Source organism: Neovison vison, chromosome 3, assembly GCF_020171115.1.
Source record: "Neovison vison isolate M4711 chromosome 3, ASM_NN_V1, whole genome shotgun sequence".
Lineage (NCBI taxonomy): Eukaryota > Metazoa > Chordata > Mammalia > Carnivora > Mustelidae > Neogale > Neogale vison.
In genome coordinates, this window is record NC_058093.1 from 14,648,084 (window position 1) to 14,669,953 (window position 21,870).

Genomic DNA, 21,870 nt, shown 5'->3' on the forward strand with positions numbered 1-21,870 from the left:
GAAACCATTCTCCCAGCCTTGGTCTGCCTCTGGATTTCATCTTAGAGGAGAACTAAACTCCTAACTGGCTTAATCCACTGTTAATTTGGCTCTCAATTGTAGCCAAGTATATGTATTACTTCCTGGACCTCTGTGATAGGAACATTTTATGAGATACACTGCATTACAGTCTGTAATGAGACCAACCTTATTCTCCATATATTAGAGGCTGAAGGGCTCTGCTTGAGGAATACCAATCCATTAAAGATGGAAGTCACACTTTAAGAAGATACTTACTTTAAATATTTGGTATATAACATATTCATTAAGATAAATGCTAATGATATAAAATTTATAGAATGTTTATTATCTAATACTGACTGAAGGTTTTGTCTAAAGATTCTATTCTATACAAGGAAAGGCTGGGGAGAAAGATTGCTGGTTACCATGAAATCTGTATGCAATTTCTAAAGGATTCTAACATATCTTTAATACAAAGGATTCTAATAAGTCTTTAATAGATATCTAACATATCCTTAATACTTCACTTAAAATATGTCAACAAACTCTTAATTGGCAGCATCTACATGTTTTAATGTTCTGAATACCCACAAAGTCTTATTATAGTTAGACATCACTTATCTTACCTAAAACAAAGTGTATTTCTAATTCTTTCTCTATTAGAATTTATTAGTTTGCTTAAGATACTTTTTTTAAACAGCTAACATTGGAAAACTTAAGTTTCCAACAGAAATAAAATCTCTATTTCACTGGAAAATTACTCTATTTTTAATATATGTTTTTACAGCATTTCAAAAGCAAATGTTACTTCAAAGCAATACCTGTGAAAGGAACTCTGTTTAGCTTCAAGAGTTAAAGGCAGAGAGGGCAGGTCACGTTTTATATTTTAACAACACAAACTATTGTATAATAAATACAAAGTAAAAAGACAGTGATAGCTATTATCAAGGGTGAAAACATTGTATAAACTTAAAGAGGCTGCTTTCTGAACCATCACTGATGTAATATGGGGCTTCTTGATCAATTTCATTTACAGAAACAATCTCTGTAGTCAAATTTATCATTCATGTTCATGCCCCCACATGAGAAGTAGTAGGTGAATATCTGTAGGAATACAGTTTATTGTCTGCTCCACCACTCAGAAGTAACTGTGTAAAGGAAGAGAAAAAAATATGTAAGTAAACATAATTATTTCATATGATAGCTAAACATAGTTAAATACTGATGATTCTGATTATAGAAGGAATTATGGCTGAGTAGCATACTTGCATTTAGAGTAATACTTAAATGGACCAATTACATCAATTTTCACTACCATATTATAATACACTATATTAAAACTTTAAAAGTGATCATTTAAATTCGGTTGAGGCATGATATGCTATTGTACTTTCTATGAGGTATTTGTTAAGAAATGTAATAAAATTTAAAAGTTTTAGGGGTGATATAGTTTTATCTATTTAAGAAAATAAAGTTTTATAGGAGAGTATCTTAATTGTTTGCAGGTAAATGGATATTGTAACTTATTCAAGCAGCCCTAGGACCTGTATTTGGAAAGAATTCAACAATAACAGGAGTAAACTGTAATTCTTTAACCACATTTTATAGTCTAGACTTATTCTGCAAGATTTTTTTTAAGTGAGAAATACTTAGAACTAATTGGTTTAATGGAGCAAATTTATGGACTTAAAACATTTCATTAAAATACTTGAGAAAAAAACTGCTTCAAAATTTTCAAATTTTACTACTAATTATTAAGAACAGATTTGTTTCTTCTTTGAATGAGATGTGAGATTTTTACGAATAATATTAAGAGAAACTTAGAATACAGAATTATAATTATCAGCCACATTGAAATTAGTAACTGCTTAAATACACACACCAGATTCTCTATTTTTCCTCTTTACCAAATAACTAGTAAGTTCTTACCCCTGTGTCTGTCCAGTCTACACTCAGAACTTTGTCTTCATGAGCAGCCAGATCATAGAGAGGAGCCTTACAACTAAAAGATCAAAGTACTACCATGTTATATGCATTTTACAACATTAAAAAACATTTATGACTAATTGCAATTTTTTTTGAAAACTTTACAGACTTTATCATCCTTGCCCCAATAACCAGTTAATCCTAAGATCCTGAGTATTTACTTGACCATCTCTCCTGATTTTCCCCTATCATTAGCAGAATACAGAGATTTATTACAACAAATATTCAGGAAAAATGCTATTTATTTATAAATATCTATTCATAATCAGACATTTTCACACTTCCTTGATTAATTTTATTTTATCCTCAAATCATGGCTTTATATATCCTTTGTCCATCCATATATATGCTGATAACTCTCAAGTTTATATCTTTAGCCCGAACTTCTGCCCTGATTTTGATATGCATATCCAATGCCCATCATCCGTACGTCTTATGGGTACTATAAATTTAAAACAACCAAAACTCTTGATTTTTCCCTCATAAACTTGTTTCTCTACTCTCTTCCATCACAGTAAGTTGCATTAGGCAGAAAATAATGGACATTATCCCTTGATTCCTATTTCCATAGTCTGTCCATGAGCCAATCCTGCCAAAGAGCTGTCTTTAAAATATACCTAGAATCCAACCTAGAACCCCTCTGCTTCCATTCTTCCAACCTCTTTAGAGCACCCACAAAGCCTTCCCCATTATACTTAGAATGGAACTCAAATTCCTTACCATGGCCCATAGGGTCCTGCTCAGTGTAACCACTACCTGCTTCATCTCCTGCCACTCTTCTTGCTTACTCCATTCCATCAACACTGGCCCTCTTGCTATTTTGCCAACATGCCAAAAATTTCCACACTTTTTTTTTTAAGGTTTTTATTTATTTATTTGACAGAGAGAGACACAGTGAGAGAGGGAAGGTAGGCAGGGGGAGTGGGAGAGGGAGAGCAGGCTTCCTGCTGAACAGGGAGCCTGATGAGGTGCTCGATTCCACAACCCTGGGATCATGATCTGAGCCGAAGGCAAACACTTACCAATGCCACCCAGGCACCCCAAGATTTTCCATACCTTATCTGGTATTCCCTCTAACCATGATTTGTGGCTGACTATTACCTTCCCATTGTTCAGTTCACTGGAAAATAACTTTCAAGAAGAGCCCATTCGTAAAGAAGTATCCCTTTACTCCGCTTTATTTTCTTCAAAGCACTTACTACTATTAACAGAAACTATATGCTAACTGCAACATCAAGTATCCAACTAAAATTCAATGTAAACAGCCTTATAGATGTTAACAAATCATGCAGCAAAAGGTAGTGTAAGGATGTCAGAATACTGATTTAGGCAAACAACAAACATGTATTTGATTACTGTCTCTCCATTCTACTTCTAAAAATATGTAAGTGAACTGTATATGCATTTCATTGGGGGTACTCTCTATGTTAACAGTATCAAAAAAGAAACTAATGTCCACTTACCTTTAAATTATGTATTTTTTACCTAATTTTCTATTACCATATGATTTCTTTTTTTAAAGATTTTATTTATTTATTTGTCAGAGAGAGAGAGAGAGAGAGCGAGCACAGGCAGAGTGGCAGGCAGAGTCAGAGGGAGAGGCAGGCTCCCTGCGGAGCAAGGAGCCCAATGTGGGACTTGATCCCAGAATGCTGGGATCATGACCTGAGCCAAAGGCAGCTGCTTAACCAACTAAGCCACCCAGGCGTCCCTACCATATGATTTATTATTTGATTATAGTTCCATTTATTCAGAGACCAATGGCCTTCTATATCATATTTATATTAAGGTTCAAGATAATGTTTTTCAGGGATACCTGGGTGGCTCAGTGGGTTAAGCCTCTCCTTGGGGCTCAGGTCATATCTCAGGGTCCTGGGCTCAAACCCCACATCGGGCTCTCTGCTCAGTAGGGAGCCTGCTTCCTCCCTCTCTCTATGCCTGCCTCTCTGCCAAATAAATAAATAAAATCTTTAAAAAAAAAAAGATCTTTTCAGAATGCAAAAAATAACCTATCAACTTGAAGAAAATCCCTTTGAGGGGCACCTGGGTGGCTCAGTTGTTAAGCATCTGCCTTAGGCTCAGGTTCTAGGATCCTGGGATTGAGTCCCATGTTGGACTCCCTGCTCGGCGGTAAGTCTGCTTCTCCCTCTCCCACTCCCCTGCTTCTGATCCCTCTGTCTCTGTCTCTGTCTCTCTCTCAAATAAATAAAAAGCCTTTAAAAGAAAGAAAGAAAGAAAATCCCTTTGACCCTGGCTTTTCTTTCTGATACCAATATTTATCAACTCAGGTCATATAACCAAAAACCTTTCTTTTGGGGCGCCTGGGTGGCTCAGTGGGTTAAGCCGCTGCCTTCGGCTCAGGTCATGATCTCAGGGTCCTGGGATCGAGCCCCACATCGGGCTCTCTGCTCAGCGGGAGCCTGCTTCCCCCCGTCTCTCTGCCTGCCTCTGCCTACTTGTGATCTCTCTCTCTCTCTGTCAAATAAATAAATAAAATCTTTAAAAAAAAAAAAAAACCTTTCTTTTACCCTTCTGCTTCTGGATAATCTTTTCAGCATTCATTTCATTTTCTCTGTATATAATAGGTAATCAATGTTATTTTCTTTGTAGATTATAAATAGGATTTTACCTTCTTGTATCCCACAGTTTGACAATGTTATCTAAAGAACCTGAAATCAGCTGCTGCTCATGGGTAGGAGACCACTTTAAGGATGTGACCCAGCCTGTATGTGAGGTTAGGGACAGCGACACCAAAGAACCATCTGAACAAAATAAAAACGATAATGATTATTGAATTTTAGAAGAGAAGTAGGCAGAACCCAAAACAATGTTTGTAGAAATTTATCTTTTTATACACATCTCTTGTGTGAGGAGAAACATATTATTTACACATATTTCTCCACCAGTGATTTACAGAACTTACCTTTAGTTCGAGGATCCCACAGTCTGATATGCCTATCTGTGCTTCCAGATGCTAAACGTTTACAAAGTGGAGAATAGGATATACAATTAAACACTTTATTTCCTGTCTGAAAAACAAAGAGAAAAGTACATTTAACCATGGTGGGCTAGAAATAACCATCTTTAGAAGCTCAAAGTTTAACAGAGAATCACTGAATTTATGTCTTACCAAAGTTGACTTAAGACTGCCAGACTCTACATCCCACACCCTAATTGTGTGGTCCCAAGATGCACTGCAGATTTCTTCAGCGTCTGACCACAGAACTGAAGAAATTGCTTCCTTATGGCCAGAGAGGGTCACTATGGGAGTCTAGAAATAGGATACCCAAAAGGAAAAGCATTTTCAGTTTAGAATAATTGAAACAAGAATAGGAGTTATTTACTTATGAAGCCCATATGCCAGATGCTTTAGCTTTCATATCCTGCCTTATTTCTTCTTTACGACAATCCTCCAAAATAGGTACATGTTTTGTTTTGTTTTTAAGATTTTATTTATTTATTTGACAGAGAGAGATCACAAGTAGGCAGAGAGGCAGGCAGAGAGAGAGGAGGAAGCAGGCTCCCTGTTGAGCAGAGAGCCCGATGCGGGCCTTGATCCCAAAAAACCTGGGATCAGGACCTGAGCCGAAGGCAGGGGCTTTAACCCACTGCGCCACCCAGACGCCCCCAGGTACGTGTTTTTATTTTATAGGTGAAGACACTGAAGTGGAGAAAGAGAACCTGCTCAAGGTCATACAGCTTATACATGGCAGATTTAAGTTTGAACCCAAATATTACTCCAAATTTGTAGTCCTTCCTCTATATCCTGATGCTTTCTCAACTGTTCTGCTTTTTACTTTGAAAAGCATTAATATTAACCCTAACTTAATTCTCTCATATGGACATGTCATATGTAGAAGTCAGCTGAAAAAGCTCTGGGGTCAGAGAGATCTATGTTTGAGTCAAGGTGCTGCCATTTTTTCCCTCACTCCTCCAAGTAAATGAATCTCAATAGGTTACTCTCACCCTTTCCTCAACACCTATTGTCCACTCTTTAATGCTCATGGTTCATTTATTAGTACTCCAAAATCTCTAATGTTTTTCTCAAATTAAAATCCCCAAACTAGGTGCAATGTCTATCTTCAATATAAGGAACACATGAAGGAGAGAAGAAAAGATTTCTGAAAAGGGAGACAGTTAATCTACTTTTATAACTTTGTTATATTTAACCTCCTTAAATATTATCATCTCATCTATAATGTAAGGGGCTTATATCAGAGATCAGCAAAGTTCCTCATAAAGGTCCAGAGAGTATTTTAGCCTCTCTAGTCTCTGTTGTATGTTTTTTAAACCCTTTAAAAATATAAAAATCACTCTTAGCTCTTAGTGCAAAAATACTTACCCTCGTTAGTCCCAACTGCTCTGTTTTCTGTTTCTTTCTTGGTCGATTTGTGGATTCCTCCATTTCATCTTCTTCATCTGTAGGAACTATATCACAGAGAATTAGATTTGATATGTGAAAATTTTATGGTAAATATTAATTGCAAAGTTTGATTGATTGACTATAACCCCTACACCCAACATGGGGCTTGAACTCATGACCCTAAGATAAAGAGTTGGATGCTCTACCACCTTACCCAGCCAGGCACCCCCCTGATTATCAACAGTCTTAAAAGATTTCTTATTTTTCTGGGTATATGTTTTCTCCATGTTATCTCAACTGGTTAGGGAATGGATATTCCTCTTTATTCTGGTTAATAGAAGTTTATATGTAAAAACAATACCCGGGTTAGGTTATCAATCTTCCAAAAGGAGAAAGCAAAAAACAGAGCACACTAAAATCCTAAAGTCTAACCAGTTTGATATTTTGCTATGTCTTTAAGATCATCTTTATGATTATTCACTTTACCATATCTATGAAATACTGCTTACTATTAGTTGTAGGATAGTTTGCTCAAATTGCATTTGTATTATGAAGGAATGGCAAGGTTAAACAAACACATTAAAAGGAGATACAATCCAGGGCGCCTGGGTGGCTCAGTGGGTTAAGCCGCTGCCTTCGGCTCAGGTCATGATCTCAGGGTCCTGGGATCGAGTCCCACATCGGGCTCTCTGCTCAGCAGGGAGCCTGCTTCCCTCTCTCTCTCTCTGCCTGCCTCTCTGTCTACTTGTGATTTCTCTCTGTCAAATAAATAAATAAAATCTTTAAAAAAAAAAAAAAAAGAGCTACAATCCAGTCATGTTTATTTTTCATGACTATTTCACTTTCCTAACAATGAATTAAAAGTATTTCAGACAGTAAAATATTTCATGAAAGGAAAAATTATCCTAATAACTTTCTGCCTCAAAACTGTTTGCTTTAAGGGGCGCCTGGGTGGCTCAGTCCGTTAAGTGTTCCTGATTTTGGATCAGGTCATGATCTCAGAGCTTCAGGATCCGCACCTGCCAGGAAGTCTGCTTGAGATTCTCTCTCTCTCTCCCTTTGCCCTGGCCCCCATTACTGCGCACTGTCTCTCTTTCTAAAATAAACCTTTAAAAAAAAAAAAAAAAGAAACTGTTTTCTTTAAGCATTACTGGGAAATCTTCTGAAATGACTTCTATATTTCCCGCCACCTTACACCACTCAAGCTTTTCTTGATTCCCCCAACTCTACTTTGTGAACTGTATTTAGGGTATTGTACCGTAATACAGCGATTCCCTCAGAAGTGACAGCGATTTTGCTCTGTTTACCTGTTTAAATAATTCTAGACTATTAGTTCTTTTTCATTTAAATATCTGTGGGTCTTCCCCTTCTTTCCTCCTCACTATTGTCAAGGCACCTTCCTCTAAGACTCCTCCCTCCTCCAACTCTTTCTCCTCTAATTGTTCCTTCTACGTTTTCAAAGTTAAAAAATTAAGTTTGGTAAAACTGCATTCAAATTCTTTTTTTTAAAAGTAAATCAGCTTAACTTTCTTAAAAGCTTACATTTCTTAAATTTCTCTAATAGTGGAGTGTATCAAAATGACTCAGAAGGTGTTTCAATTGCTAGGTTCCAGAATATCAGAACTCTGAGAACTAAGGCAGTTATGTCCTACTGTATCAATCATGTTGTTGGTTACTTGCAGCAATTCAGTGACTTGGTTCAGTAAATAAGAGGGTGGTAGACAGAAACACATTTTTAAATGTGTTTAAAGAAGTATATTAACTTTTCTCTACATGCTCCTTTATCTGTATCCTCAAAAGCTCGGGTCCATTTTTATGGAAAAATCTGTGTTAAATAGTCTTTCACTGAAATTCCTGAAATTCCATTAACAAGTCAAAGTACAACAAGTATTTACCTGTAGACCAGATCTTTAGCATCTTATCCCAGGAGCCACTGCAAAACTAAAAAGATATATATAAAGAGAAAAAGAGTATGTAACATAATCTACCATATTATTTGCCTTCTTTTTCTATTTATAACTTAAAACCTTTACTTTGTTCTTAAGTCCTTTACTATTATGGTATCATCTACACTGATGATAGGAGGCTTCCTAGTCTCCTGAAAGTTGTATCCTCAATCTCTTGGCAACGGAAGGAGCTACTGTTGTTACATGGCCCTGCACCTGGGCTATGGTGCTTAGACTGAGGTGGGCAGCTGGTCTACACTGTGCACACATGTCCCTTCTTCCTTTGGGACCTTTTTTGGAGAACTTGTGTTCCAGAGAGTTGAAGTTAGTCTTTTTTCAGGGACAGATGGTATAGGATGTAAAACCTAGGAATACTGAAAGGTTTTACTGCCACATGGAAAAAGCCAGTTAGAGGTGAAAGAGAATAAAGTCAGCTTAGGAAGATGGAGTTGGGGCGGGGTATATTGGCCACATTCAAGCTCAACTCCTTTGGTTCCTAAGACCCAAATGCTGGTGATGTGATTGTTCACTTCTTCGTGGATCTCACAATCTTTTAAGCTGAAAAATGTTCAAGATGAGTTTCTATCTCTTATAGCCAAGAGATAAGATATGACTAATTCATTTAGGTTTTGATTTGATAATATGTAAACCTCATTTATGGCTCAATATGAATAATCATAAATCTTCACCTCTGAATGCATGAAATGTCCTCTGTTATGCTAACTAGCAAAGAAACACCGAAGAAACATTCCCCAATCCAAAATTTTCAATGTGCTTTAGGGAACTTTCAAATGGCAAGAGCATTTGTAACCCTTCCGAAGTCATACAGTGTTGTACTCAGGCTTGTTTCCTTTTAACTAACTTGGACCATTTTGTCAGGATAGAGTAAATCAGCAATACTAGTAAAACCACCTCTATTAACAGTAACCTTAACGTACACTAAGGCATAGATGATCAACTAGACATTTTCAATTGATGACAGCACTGAGGAGCTTGAAGACTGAAAGTGTCAATCACTATGATTAAAGAATGTTACACCCCTTGTTTACCTGATTTCATAAAATTTCTGCAGTTTACATAAAGTCTAAACTAGAGAAACCCAGACTGAGGAAGTAAATCTTTATATCTCTTCTTTTAAGATTATTTACTTTGGGTTCAAAATCATATTTGCTAATTATCAACCATTATGAAAGTAGGACTATCACAATGAATACATGAAGAAAAAAATTTTTGAGTAAGAAGCTCAAACTTTAATTCAACAGTACTAGTACTGTTCAGTAAGAAGCTCAAACTTTAATTCAACAGTACTAGTACTAGTAATACTAGTACTGTTGTACAACTAGTACAACTAGTACAACACACTAGCTACTTACTTTAGTTCCCGTGCTATCAACAGCTATAGAATCCACACTTCCGGCATGACCTCGGCAGCAGTGCAGGGCTTTCACCTTGTTTCTCTCCACGTTCCACTCCCATAAGAGAATCGTCTGATCCATAGAGGCACTCAGTAGTAGGCAAGACAAACTATCTGAAGAGAGGAGAAGAGAAGAATAAGAACAAATTAGTACAAAATTTTAAAATACATTGTGTTCTGAAACTGAAGAATCGAATTTTTTTGTTATTGAGAAAGACATTAGCCATCTTAGAAAAAGAAGTAACATGGTATAAAAGGATGATCCTTCAAAAATACTATAAAATAGGAGTTTAACACTGTATTAACTTGAAAGTATATTTTATCTGTTATAAGTAGGGATTTAACTCTAACACTTACAGATTTTCTTACATAATCTTTTTCTTCTTGAACATTTTATTTTTGTAAGGCCTCACAAAAACTGAGGCATTGAGGCACTTCCAACACCATCTCCCTTCTGTCCCAGCACTGAAAATGGCTTATTTCCAATTTCCTATGCAGGATTCCTTTCAGTTTAGGCAAAGAGTCCTAACCTTTTTTCACCCAGGCCACATCTTTTACAACGTCTGTATGTCCCACAATTGTCATTATTGACTTTCCTTCCAAGGACCAGATCTGAGAAGTCTTATCATAAGAACCAGTTAAGATCCTATGAAGAGAAAAAAAAACCCATAAAATACAAAAAGCAGCTTTTTCAAAACCTACAATGTAGTATATTTCTAAAGTAATGACAAAGTAAACCTTCAGGATTATACTTAATTTTTTTTTTAGCGTGAAGACTAAGATTTCAAAACACACCCGAATAGATTAGAAGAGGTTATGTTTGACTTTTCATGACCTCCTAAAAATAAAAATGTAACTGAAAAACCCTAGATTTCATTTTCATTACTGTTGTAAACACTATAACTCCCAGGGAACTTACTTATAAAGCCTGACAGTCCTTTGTACTTAACCAGTGAAAACTTTTTAATAGAAAAACAGCAAAATCATCTAAAGTAAAAGTAAAACCAGTAAAAAAAATCACTTGGGAAACAACTCCAGGAAGATATTCTTTGAAGGAAGGAAGCTTGTACTATGATTCACTCACCAAGGAGCTTTTCTACAAGTATGGCCAGTGAGGGTTTGCCATGTATACCTGCTCGAATCTAGTCTGCCTTTGTTAGTCCCAAAATAACATGATCTGCATCTTCATGGTAACAGGCTAGGAGATTTGTGGCTATAAAAGTTCTTTTCTCCTTCTGTGAAACAAATTATATCTTTGGTCTAATAAGCAACACACTCAAATAAAACAAATACCCTAAGACACTTGACTTACCCAATATACTGACAAATGTCAATACAACATCTTGAGACAAACAGAAAACCTATTAATAGATATGTTTCTTCTTAAATAAACTGAACAGAGAGATCTTCACGATGGTCATCAAGACATATATCACAAAATTATTTTTACAAAGAACATAGTCAATCGGAGAAGAATATTCACACAGTACACTTAAAAAGACTGAGGGAGGTGGCATGGATAGAAGAACATTCATACGGCAGTACCATTCCTCTGCCCCTTGGACGGAACTGATCCAGTCATCATGGAACATGCATTGCTCTGGCTGGGGAGCAGTGTACTTCTCCACATATTCCAGTTCCACAACCTCTTCCTAGTCACAGAGAAATAACCAGAAATCAATCGGGCAGTACAGTTTTAAAATCGTACACTATTAACAGGTCTCCTTCATGTCAGTCCCCACATAACTCCAAAAATTTGGAGCCATGTGAAGGTGAAAAACTTCATCTGACCTAAAAGTGCTATTAAAAACATTAATGACCTTGGAAAATTTATGCCAAAAGTGCAGGGTAGGTGGAGGGGAGAATATAAGAAACTTTCAAAAATAAAATGAAAATCATAAAAGCACCCTGTTTAATGAGGATGACGGGAAAGTTCTGGATATGGACAGTAGTGATGCATGCATATTACTATGAATGTACATAATGCCACTGAATTATACACTTAAAGATGGTTAAAATGATAAATTGTAATTTTATCATAGTTCTAAAACCTGCCTAAAAGTATAAAAGCAATTATAAATTATAAAAGCAATAGTAAGGGAACTTTAAAAATTAGAGGAAGGGGGAACCACTCTAAATCCCAATAACCTAACCCGTAAGTTTTTATATGTACACAATCATTTTGTACACCTTTATTAGCAGTAAACATGTATTTGCTATTCCCTTTCTTGACAATTCTTCCATAAATACGAAAGTTCCTTCCCATATTGGTTCACCTGCATTTCCTAATACACCTTCAGATGAGGGGATTTCAAAACTGAATACACAAAAACTAAAGTTCAACTTTCTAGAAAAAAACAATAATCAAAAAAATTTTTGGTTGCTAAAGACACAGGAGATTCTAAAAGCTTTCCACATTATCTAAAAACACTGGACATAAAATACAGCAGGTAAACATTTGAACTTACTGAGGAGATGTTTTCCAGTTCCATGTGTTTGAGCAAGGGCATTCGCAGAAACTGACCCTTGATAAGGAAATCGAACTCCACATGTTTGTGGAACTCTAAAGAAAATGCATAACAAAATGATCACTCTTAGAACCTGAAGTAACGTCAGCAGAGGTATATGAGAAACCCCCAAACAAACAGGTACCTTTTATCCCAGTGTGGCCTCTGAGTGTCTCCAGAATTTCTCTATGGCATAATCAGGCCATGTATTCCAGTATGCTATGTGATTTTTAAGAACAGAGTACTTTCTTCTGTCGGTATAATTTTTTATTGGTGGTGTTGGTATAATTATCTCTATTTAAAAAACCTTTTTATTCTATGGATAATTCCAAATATATACAAAAGTAGGAATAACATTATGAAACCTCATCTCTATCACATATTATGACAATTACCAACTCATGGGCAGTCATCTATATACCTCATTCCACTCCTCTGCTGATTTATTTTAAAATCAAACCCTTGCAATGCCATCATTTTATCTGTAAATGCTTTAGTTTGTATTTCTAAAATATAAGGACTTAAAAAAATAGTGGCAATGTTAAAAAATTTAATCATTATTCCTCTTAAAATTAAATAGCCAATGTTCATGCTTCCTTGTTTCATGAATGTCTTTTTACAGTGAGTTCTTTAGAATCAGCATCCAAAGTCCACACATTATATTTGATTAATATCTTATTTAATCTTTAACATTTTTCCCTCCTCCTTTTTATCCCTTGGCATTTATTTGTAAAAGAAACTAGACCATCTGTCTTCATTCTGGATTTGATTACGTCTCCATGGTATCCATTAGCATGTTTCCTCTACCACCTACATGTCCTGTACACTAGGCAGACCTAAACACTTGTTTAGATTTCAGGTGTGCTTTTTTGGGGGGGGTAAGAATATTTACACACAGTATCATGTGTCTCCTATCGCATCACATCTGGAAGTGTATTATCTTGATAGATCTCTTTCTGTGATGTGAAAAATCTATCTGAGCTCTGATAATGTCCCTCTTATCCCATCCATCATAATATTCTGTCAGTCTTTTAACTAATTAATAGTTTTATCAGTTATTGATAATCACTACCCATTATTTCACTTGGAGTTACAAAATGCTAAAAATTCTTCATTTTTATTGCATTTATTAGCTAGGATACTTCTGAAAAAACTCTCATTGATTATTTGGATTGTTACTTTTTAAAAATCTGAAATCTGAATCATTTGCATCTTCAACTCAACTTTATCACTTAATTTATTAAAAAAGAAACCAATGTTCATTCTACAAATTTAGAAAAATATGCAACTGTTTGGGCAACAACAAACATCCATATATTCATATACTGGTAATGCAAAGCATCTATTGCAAAAATAATTCTTTTTTTTTTTTTTTTTTTTTAAAGAGAGAAAGTGTGAGTTGGTGGGGAGAGGTAGAAGGAGAGAGAATCCCAAGCAGGTTCCACACCCAGCAAGGAGCCCAACACAAGGCTCAATCTCATGACCCTGAGATCATGACCCTAGCTGCAATCAAGAATTAGAGGCTTAGCCAATTGAGCCACCCAAGTGCCCCTATTATGAGAATTATTCTTATTATAGTTGAGATATTTTTTCCAATAAGAATATATGATAGTCTTGTAATTTAGAAGTAACTATGTATCAAAATCTCTATACATCAACAGATGGAAGTAAAGACAAAGACCAATGGGAAATGTTACATGAATAGCTCTGAATGAAAAACAACAGCTTGCTAGTAATGAAAACATTGCAGACCTTGCCACACGCCCCACCAAAAAAAAAAAAAAAAGTTGTTCAAAAACATCTCAGGAATGTCTGGCTGCTTGCGTTGGAAGACCATGAGACTTTTGTTCTAGGGGTCATAAATTCAAGTCCCACATTGGGTGTAGAGATTACTAAAAAAAGAAAAGAAATGAAAAGGAAAACAAAACATCATCTCACACTTAAAAAAAATTATGGGACTATTTGAAGATGGAGAAGGGGAAAAAATCAGGCATTAGTTTATAACTCTCACCTCTCCATTCCTCCAGCTAGGGTAGAATCAAAAGAACGCTTAAGTATCAGAAACATCTGTTTACTTCGGGGGGGGGATGTGGGAGGTTGGGGTACCAGGTGGTGGGTATTATAGAGGGCAAGGATTGCATGGAGCACTGGGTGTGGTGAAAAAATAATGAATACTGTTATGCTGAAAATAAATAAAAAATAAATTAAAAAAAAAAAAAAAAAAGAAACATCTGTTTAAAAATATGCTTGCTTTGGGACACCCGGGTGGCTCAGTAGGTTAAGTGTCTGCCTTCGGCTCAGGTCATGATCCTAGAGTCCCAGGATTGAGACCTGCATCAGGTTCCCCCCTCAGCGGGGAGCATGCTTCTCCCTCTTCCTCTCAACCCACTTGTTCTCTCCCTCCCTCAAATAAGTAAACAAAATCTTTAAAAAAATAAAATAAAAACAAAACTTGTCAATGACATCACCATTTGGAAGCAAGAATATTTTTATTTTTTTAAAGTTTATTTTATATTTTTAAAGATTTTATTTATTTATTTGGCAGAGATACCGAGAGAGCAAGAGAGAGCGAGAGAGCATGCACAAGGAGGGGGAGTGGAGAGGGAGGAGCAGGCTCCCTGCTGAGCAGGGAGGTGGAGGTGGGGCTTCATCCCAGGGCTGGATCATGACTGGGGCTGAAGGCAGACATTCTAACAACTGAGCTACCGAGATGCTCAGACAAGTTTTATTTTTAAAGATCAGGCTTTTTTTTTTTTTTTTTTAAAGATTTTATTTATTTATTTGACAGAGAGAGATCATAAGTAGGCAGAGAGGCAGGCAGAGAGAGAGGAAGGGAAGCAGGCCCCCTGCTGAGCAGAGAGCCCGATGTGGGACTCGATCCCAGGACCCTGAGATCATGACCTGAGCTGAAGGCAGCGGCTTAACCCACTGAGCCACCCAGGCACCCTAAAGATCAGGCTTTATGTTATTCTCAATTTTTCTGTTTAAATCTTCTATTTTATGTATGATTTCATCAATTTTTAAAAAAGTCTGATTATAGAAAATGTCAAACATAAGCAAAAGAAGAGAGTAATAAACCTTCACATACCTCTCATCCAATTTTAACAATTATTAACCCATGACCAATCTTGTTTCATCAATATTTTTGCATACTTTGTTCATATTAATTTTATGGGCTAATAATTTATTTTCACACAACAGCATATATTTAATATTTATATCTTTTTTTTTCTTAAAAGATTTTATTTATTTGACAGACAGAGATCACAAATAGGCAGAGAGGCAGGCAGAGAGAGAGGAAGGGAAGCAGGCTCCCCAGCGAGCAGAGAGCCCAATGCGGAGCTCAATCCCAGGACCCTGGGATGACCTGAGCCGAAGGCAGAGGCTTTAACCCACTGAGCCACCTAGGCGCCCCTAATATTTACATCTTTTGAATGTTTTCCTTGATACCCTTTATAAATCTTTATCCATTAATTTTTCAATGAATTCTAAATACTTGAAAAAATACCAGTACTAATATTGGCATCTTTTATTACACAAAATACTCAAATAGTGACATTGTCATTTTGCTTTGTATAAGTATAGCTCTTAAGTAAGACCCAAGCCCCTAGATGCTTATTCTATGTCTACCCATCTGAGCCCTTCCTAGCACAATCACAATGTCATAACTATTACACTAAAATATTATTCTCAAATCTCAATCACCATATTGCCTTAAAAACAAATTAAACTAAAATAATTTTTTCCAAAAACTTCTATTTCAAAGCAGTTGAAAAAGCATCATGCAGCAGGAAAACCCATGTTACAATTTATAACTTTTACCATTACAAAATGCATACAGTATCATAAAATAAGGCCAAAGGGGGAGGAAATAAAATAAAAATGTGATATATTTTATAGTGTAGTTCGTGGCACTGCACCCTCTCCTAACTTCTCAAAGCCTTGATACCCACCATTTTTGGCCTCCAGCAATTTATTGATGATGTTACTAAGGTCAGCAATTTCAGAGGCTGCAGGAATTGAGAAGGGAACATCATCTACCGCGTATCTGTAAAAAGGAAATGATACGTCAACGTCAAACTACAGATATTTTAACAAGTGTGCATTTATTCATTCAACAAGTATTTAATGGTATTTAATACATGCCAGACATTTTGCTAAATGGGGTTAACAAAAATAAATTAGGACATGATCTCTGTTCTCAGAAAGGGTCAGAGTCTGGTAATCAAAATACAAAAAAGTACATAAGAACAATGTCATAAGTGATATACAGAATGGGAGAACAAAGAAGCTGTAGGTCATTTCAACCAAAGGATAAAAAAACAGGGTATAAAAGAATGCACAAGGAAGATCACTCTTAAGTTACATTTGTAAAGTGACTTTGTCAGTAACAGAGGTAGACAGAAGGGGTACAGAACAGCAGGAAGAGCAGTAACCAATAGCTAACAGTTACTGAACTGCCAACTCAGCCTACTCCACAAAGTGTGATTTTGGTCTAGACAGTGACCAAAGGTAAGGTTAAGGAGATGTGCACAGAATGGTTAATCCAGCATGTGAAGTAATTTTTACTTCTTTCTCTAGGCAATGAGGTATCACTGTAGTAGTCCTAATTAAAGAATAATATCATTGGAATTTTGTTTCATTAGCTCTTCCTGGCAGCACTGTTGGGACTGGATTAGAGGAACACACAACAAGGTTCAAATTATAAAACTATTCTAAGAGAGAATGGGAGAAAATATGTGCAAATCACGTTTCTGATAAAGAACTTTTATATAGAATATACAGAATATATAAAGTACACTTACAACTCAATAATAAAAAGACAACACAATTTAAAAAACAGGCAAAGAATTAAAATTTCTCCATTTCTCCAAAGAAGATAGACAAATGGCCAACAGGCACATGAAAACGATGCTCCACATCATTATTCATCAAGGAAATGTAAATCAAAACATACAATATCAGTTTGCAGTCACTATAATAACTATAATAAAAAAGAACGAAGTGTTGGTGAGGAAGTGGTGAAATTCAAACCTTTATTCATCAGTGATGGGAATGTAAAATGGTACAGTTGCTTTGGCAACCTGGCAGTTCCTCAAAAAGTTAAACATGGAACTACCATTTAATCCAGCAACTCCACTTCTACATCTATACCCGAGAGAGATGAAAATACATGACCACACAAAATCTTGTACACAGGGGCACCTGGGTGGCTCAGCTGGTTAAGCAACAGACTCTTGGTTATAGCTCAGGTCATTATCTCAGGTCATGAGATCAAGCCCCATGTTAGGCTCCAGGCTTAGCTCAGAGTCTGCTCAAGACTCTCCTTCTTCTTCTGCCCCTCTCCCCTGCTCACTTTCACTCTCCCCTCCCCCAAACAAATAAATTTCTTTAAAACAAGAACAACAAAACCTTGTACACAAAAGTTCACATCACCACTACTCATAATAGCCAAAAAGTGGAAATAATCCAAATGTCCATCAACTTAAAAATTGTAAACAAAATTTGGTATCCCATATCCATATAATGGAATATTATTTGGCCACAAAAAAGAATGATGGGGCACCTGGGTGGCTAAGTCGTTAAGCGTCTGCCTCTGACTCAGGTCATGATCCCAGGGTCCTGGGATTGAGCCCTGCGTTGGGCTCCTTGCTTGACGGGAAGCCCGCTTCTCCCTCTCCCACTCCCCCTGCTTCTGTTCCCTTTCTCGCTCTGTGTATATTTGTCAAATAAATAAATAAAATCTTAAAAGAATGAGAACTGATACATATTACAAAACGGATGAATGTTGTAAACATCATCTTAAGAAAGTGAAAGAAAGGGGCGCCTGGGTGGCTCAGTGGGTTAAGCCGCTGCCTTCGGCTCGGGTCATGATCTAAGGGTCCTGGGATCGAGTCCCGCATCAGGCTCTCTGCTCAGCAGGGAGCCTGCTTCCCCTCTCTCTCTGCCTGCCTCTCCATCTACTTGTGATTTCTCTCTGTCAAATAAATAAATAAAATCTTTAAGAAAAAAAAAAAGAAAGTGAAAGAAGCCAGTCACAAAAGACTACATATAATTTTTTTTTTAAGATTTTATTTATTTGAGACGGAGTAAGAGCTAGAGGGAGAGACCGCACACACAGGGAGAGAAGCAGAATCCCCAGTGAGCAGGGAGCCTAACATAGGGCTAGATCCCAGACCCCAGGATCATGACCTGAGCCAAAGGCAGTTGCTTAATCGACTGAGCCACCCAGGCACCCCTATATAATCACATTTATATGAAATTCAGAACAGACAAATCCACAGACAGAAAGTAGATTAGTGGTTGTCAAGGGCTCAGGTTGGAAGGATTAGGGGGTAATAGCTAAAAGGTGGTGAAAAATGTTCTAAAATTGTGGTGATGGTTGTACAATTTTGCAAATATTAGACACTTTATTTTTATTTATTGAAGGATTTTATTCACTTACTTAACAGAGAAAGAGAGAGAGAGAGCACAAGCAGGGGGAGCAGCAGAAGGACAGGGAGAAGCAGGCTCTCCACTGAGCAGGAGGCCCAGTGTGGGGCTGGGTCTCAGGAGTCTGGGATCATGACCTGAGTCAAAGGCAGATGCTTAAGTGACTGAGCCACTCAGGTGCCCCAATACTGGACACTTTAAAGTGTGAACTCTGGGGGTGCCTGGGTGGCTCAGTGGGTTGAGCCTCTGTCTTCGGCTTAGGTCATGATCTCAGAGTCCTGGGACCAAGTCCCGCATCAGGATCCCTGCTTGGTGGGGAATCTGCTTCCCCCCTTTACTCTTCCTGAATCTCTGCCTACTTGTTATCTCTCTCTCTCTGTCAAATAAATAAGGAAAACCTTAAAAAAAAAAAGTGTGAATTCTGTTGTATGTGAATTACATCTCAAGAAAGTTGTTCTAAGAAAAAAAAGTCTAAAGCCTGATTTAAAGCCCTAGCCATGGGGAATGGAAAAGTTTCAAAAGATGGTAAGGTAGAATCCAGGAGCTCATCAAGACATAATACAATAAATCTTTTCGCCACAATGAAGTAGAGAGCTTCAGATCTTGTTAAAATGTAGATTCTCAATCAGTACGTCTGCGGTGGAATCTGAGATTCTACTTTTTCTAATGAGCTCCCAAGTGATGCTGATGCTGCTAATCTTCAAACTACACTTTGAGTAGTAAGGCTACAGTTATATTTATATGTATTATACCTAAAAAAAAAAAAAAGTAAGTAATGATTTAGGTTCTCCAAAAGGTAACAAAACCTAGAATTAAAGTGTTAGGTTTTTCTGGGAGTGCCTGAATGGCTCATTTGGTTGGGCGTTTGATTCCTGGTTTTGGCTCAGGTCATGATCTCATGCGTGGTGAGATCAAACCCTGCATTGGGCTCAACGCTCAGTGGGGAATCTGCTTGGAATTCTCTCCCTCTCCCCTTTTCCCTCTCCCCCCACTTGCACAAAAGCGCTCTCTCTCCAAAATAAATAAATAAATCTTAAAAAAGAGAAAACACTCCCAAGAATTTTTTAGTTTTTCCCTTCACTTACTATTTGGTCAGTAAAATGAGGGGGAGAAAGTAGCATAATTCATACATACGTTTACGTAAGTCATACACATATATGTAAAAAAAATTACCCCCCCATTTTACTCACCAGAACATATTATGTATAAAAAGCAAGAAGCAAGAACTTAATTTTTAGGTTTGGTTACCTTTTTGAAGAATTGTAAAACACACACACACAAAAACGTATATATAATGTTTATCCATTTACCTCAGGGGTTAAAACATAGTCGTCTATTATTTCTTAAACTTCATGTGAATCAATGATTATCTCAATAAGAATTTCAATTAGAAAAAATAGTGTTCATGCTATTGTACCACCTTCCTTAAAAAGTATCTAGACCTAGTATAAATACTCATTTGCATTGATAATACAACTTATGTATCCTGTAAGTAAAAATACAAGAGGAGTGAATATGACTTACCCAGTCAACTCATAAAGCTAAAAAGAACCAAAGACATAATCATAATTGAGGTGGAAGTTTTCTAGTTTATCACTGACATTAGCTTGTTAATACAACAAATATTCATTACATATCATCAGCATGGGAAGAACTTGACAAACATTTGTTGACTCAGTCAATCCAAGACTATAATTCGCAGTCCCCTACCACCAAAAAACTTACACTGTAGCTGAAGAGACACTAAGAAAAAGTAATAGTGTAATATACACTGCAAGACTGAATACAATTAGGTTTCAAATGAATGCTACTGACCTAGGGACCATTAGCAAAAATGCTCTCTCACACACGCACACACATATATATACCCACGCGCATACATGTGTAAGCATATATATACACAAACTTGTAACCAACTTCATTAACTTTACAGTCTTTATCAAAAACCGGTTCTACCAACCCCCTAATCAGAGCTCCACTTTCTAGCCTGATTTAGAAAAGAAGCGTGGATCACCTACTTAAAAAGAAAACAAACCTGTGTTTTCAGAAACGGTGAAACACCACTAGCAGGCAGCCTGTAACAATTAGATCCATTGTTCATTTTAAAAATTACGTATGTGCATCATTCAGGAAGCAAACCTGAAGCTCTTCAGATCCCTCTACACTCGCAATTCAAATTACCCACAGCCTGAGAAGCCAGGCAAAAAAAGAAGAAAGGATCTGTGATCTCAGAGGTCGATCCCGGAGAAATCCTGGCAAGGTAGAGCTTCCGATCGAGTGGGAAACTCACTCAAGCCAGGAGTACAGGAAAAAAGAGGGGGAAAAAAAGCGGGGAGAAATTGAGAGCAAAGACAACTGAGGCTCTACAAAGTCACACGGAAGGAGTTCTTGGTAAGGATCCTAAGGAGGCGAGAGGAGAGGAAAGAAAAGGACGCTTACTTACTTCTTGTTGTCAGTGAAGAAGCGTGTCTGGAGCTGAGCCATGGCGAGGAGAACACAGACTTGTCTACAGAAGCGTAAGTGGTAATAGGCAACAGGCGCTCTGGTCTGTTACAAAAAGAGGCAGCTCAAAATTAGCTTGCACAGGTACGCGAGAAGATGCAGCCTTCCGGGCTTCCGCTTTCCTTCCTCCGGCCTCCACAGCAACGAGACAGCCACGAGGCTGCTCCGACCCAGAGACCCAGCCCACAAACATCAACTACCTATTCCTAGATTTAGGACTCATCGATGAGAGAAGCATAAATTTAAAGGCAGAGTGTCCCTAAGTTTTTAAAAATTTATTTCTTTAAATATATTTAGGCCTGTGATCGATTATGGAGATACGGAAAGGCCCGATTCAAACTGCTTCTATCTCTTCATTTTAAGAGGTTGTCCTCAGAACCGATACTTCAAACACAGTTCCTAGACACTACCACTCCCAGAAAGCTGCGCTTCTCAGGCGCCGGGACCACTGGGAATTGTAGTCTTTTGCCACGCTGCCCTCAGGATATCTTGTTTGCGTTTAATTTTTCCAGTTCCAGTCAGCTATGTATTATATTTCCTCTGCCTTCAACTTTAATTTATGAAAGACTTTACGGCTTTATTTTCTTACGCATAATCCCAATCATAACCTCACTTTACCGAGCCTTTCGGAGGGTTCCCTCCTCTAGCTCCAGGCTTTAGAGGGCTACGGAGAATCCGGGCTACAAAAAAAAAAAAGAAAGAAAGAAAGAAAGACTCAAA

General features: G+C 37.1%; 1 protein-coding gene across 1 annotated transcript; it reads right to left on the reverse strand.

Annotated features, from left to right (window-relative positions):
- Positions 1-325: 325 nt before the first annotated feature.
- WDR12 (WD repeat domain 12) lies at positions 326-21,822 on the reverse strand. Its single transcript, XM_044241349.1, has 14 exons — positions 21,769-21,822; positions 21,092-21,195; positions 16,170-16,264; positions 12,178-12,272; positions 11,255-11,361; positions 10,240-10,355; positions 9,669-9,823; positions 8,245-8,290; positions 6,329-6,414; positions 5,117-5,257; positions 4,910-5,015; positions 4,616-4,748; positions 1,930-2,002; positions 326-1,148 (listed from the first exon to the last, which is right to left on the reverse strand). Exons 2-14 carry the CDS (start codon positions 21,130-21,132, stop codon positions 1,071-1,073), a joined length of 1,272 nt encoding a protein of 423 aa, XP_044097284.1. The 5' UTR covers positions 21,133-21,195; positions 21,769-21,822; the 3' UTR covers positions 326-1,070.
- Positions 21,823-21,870: the final 48 nt, after the last annotated feature.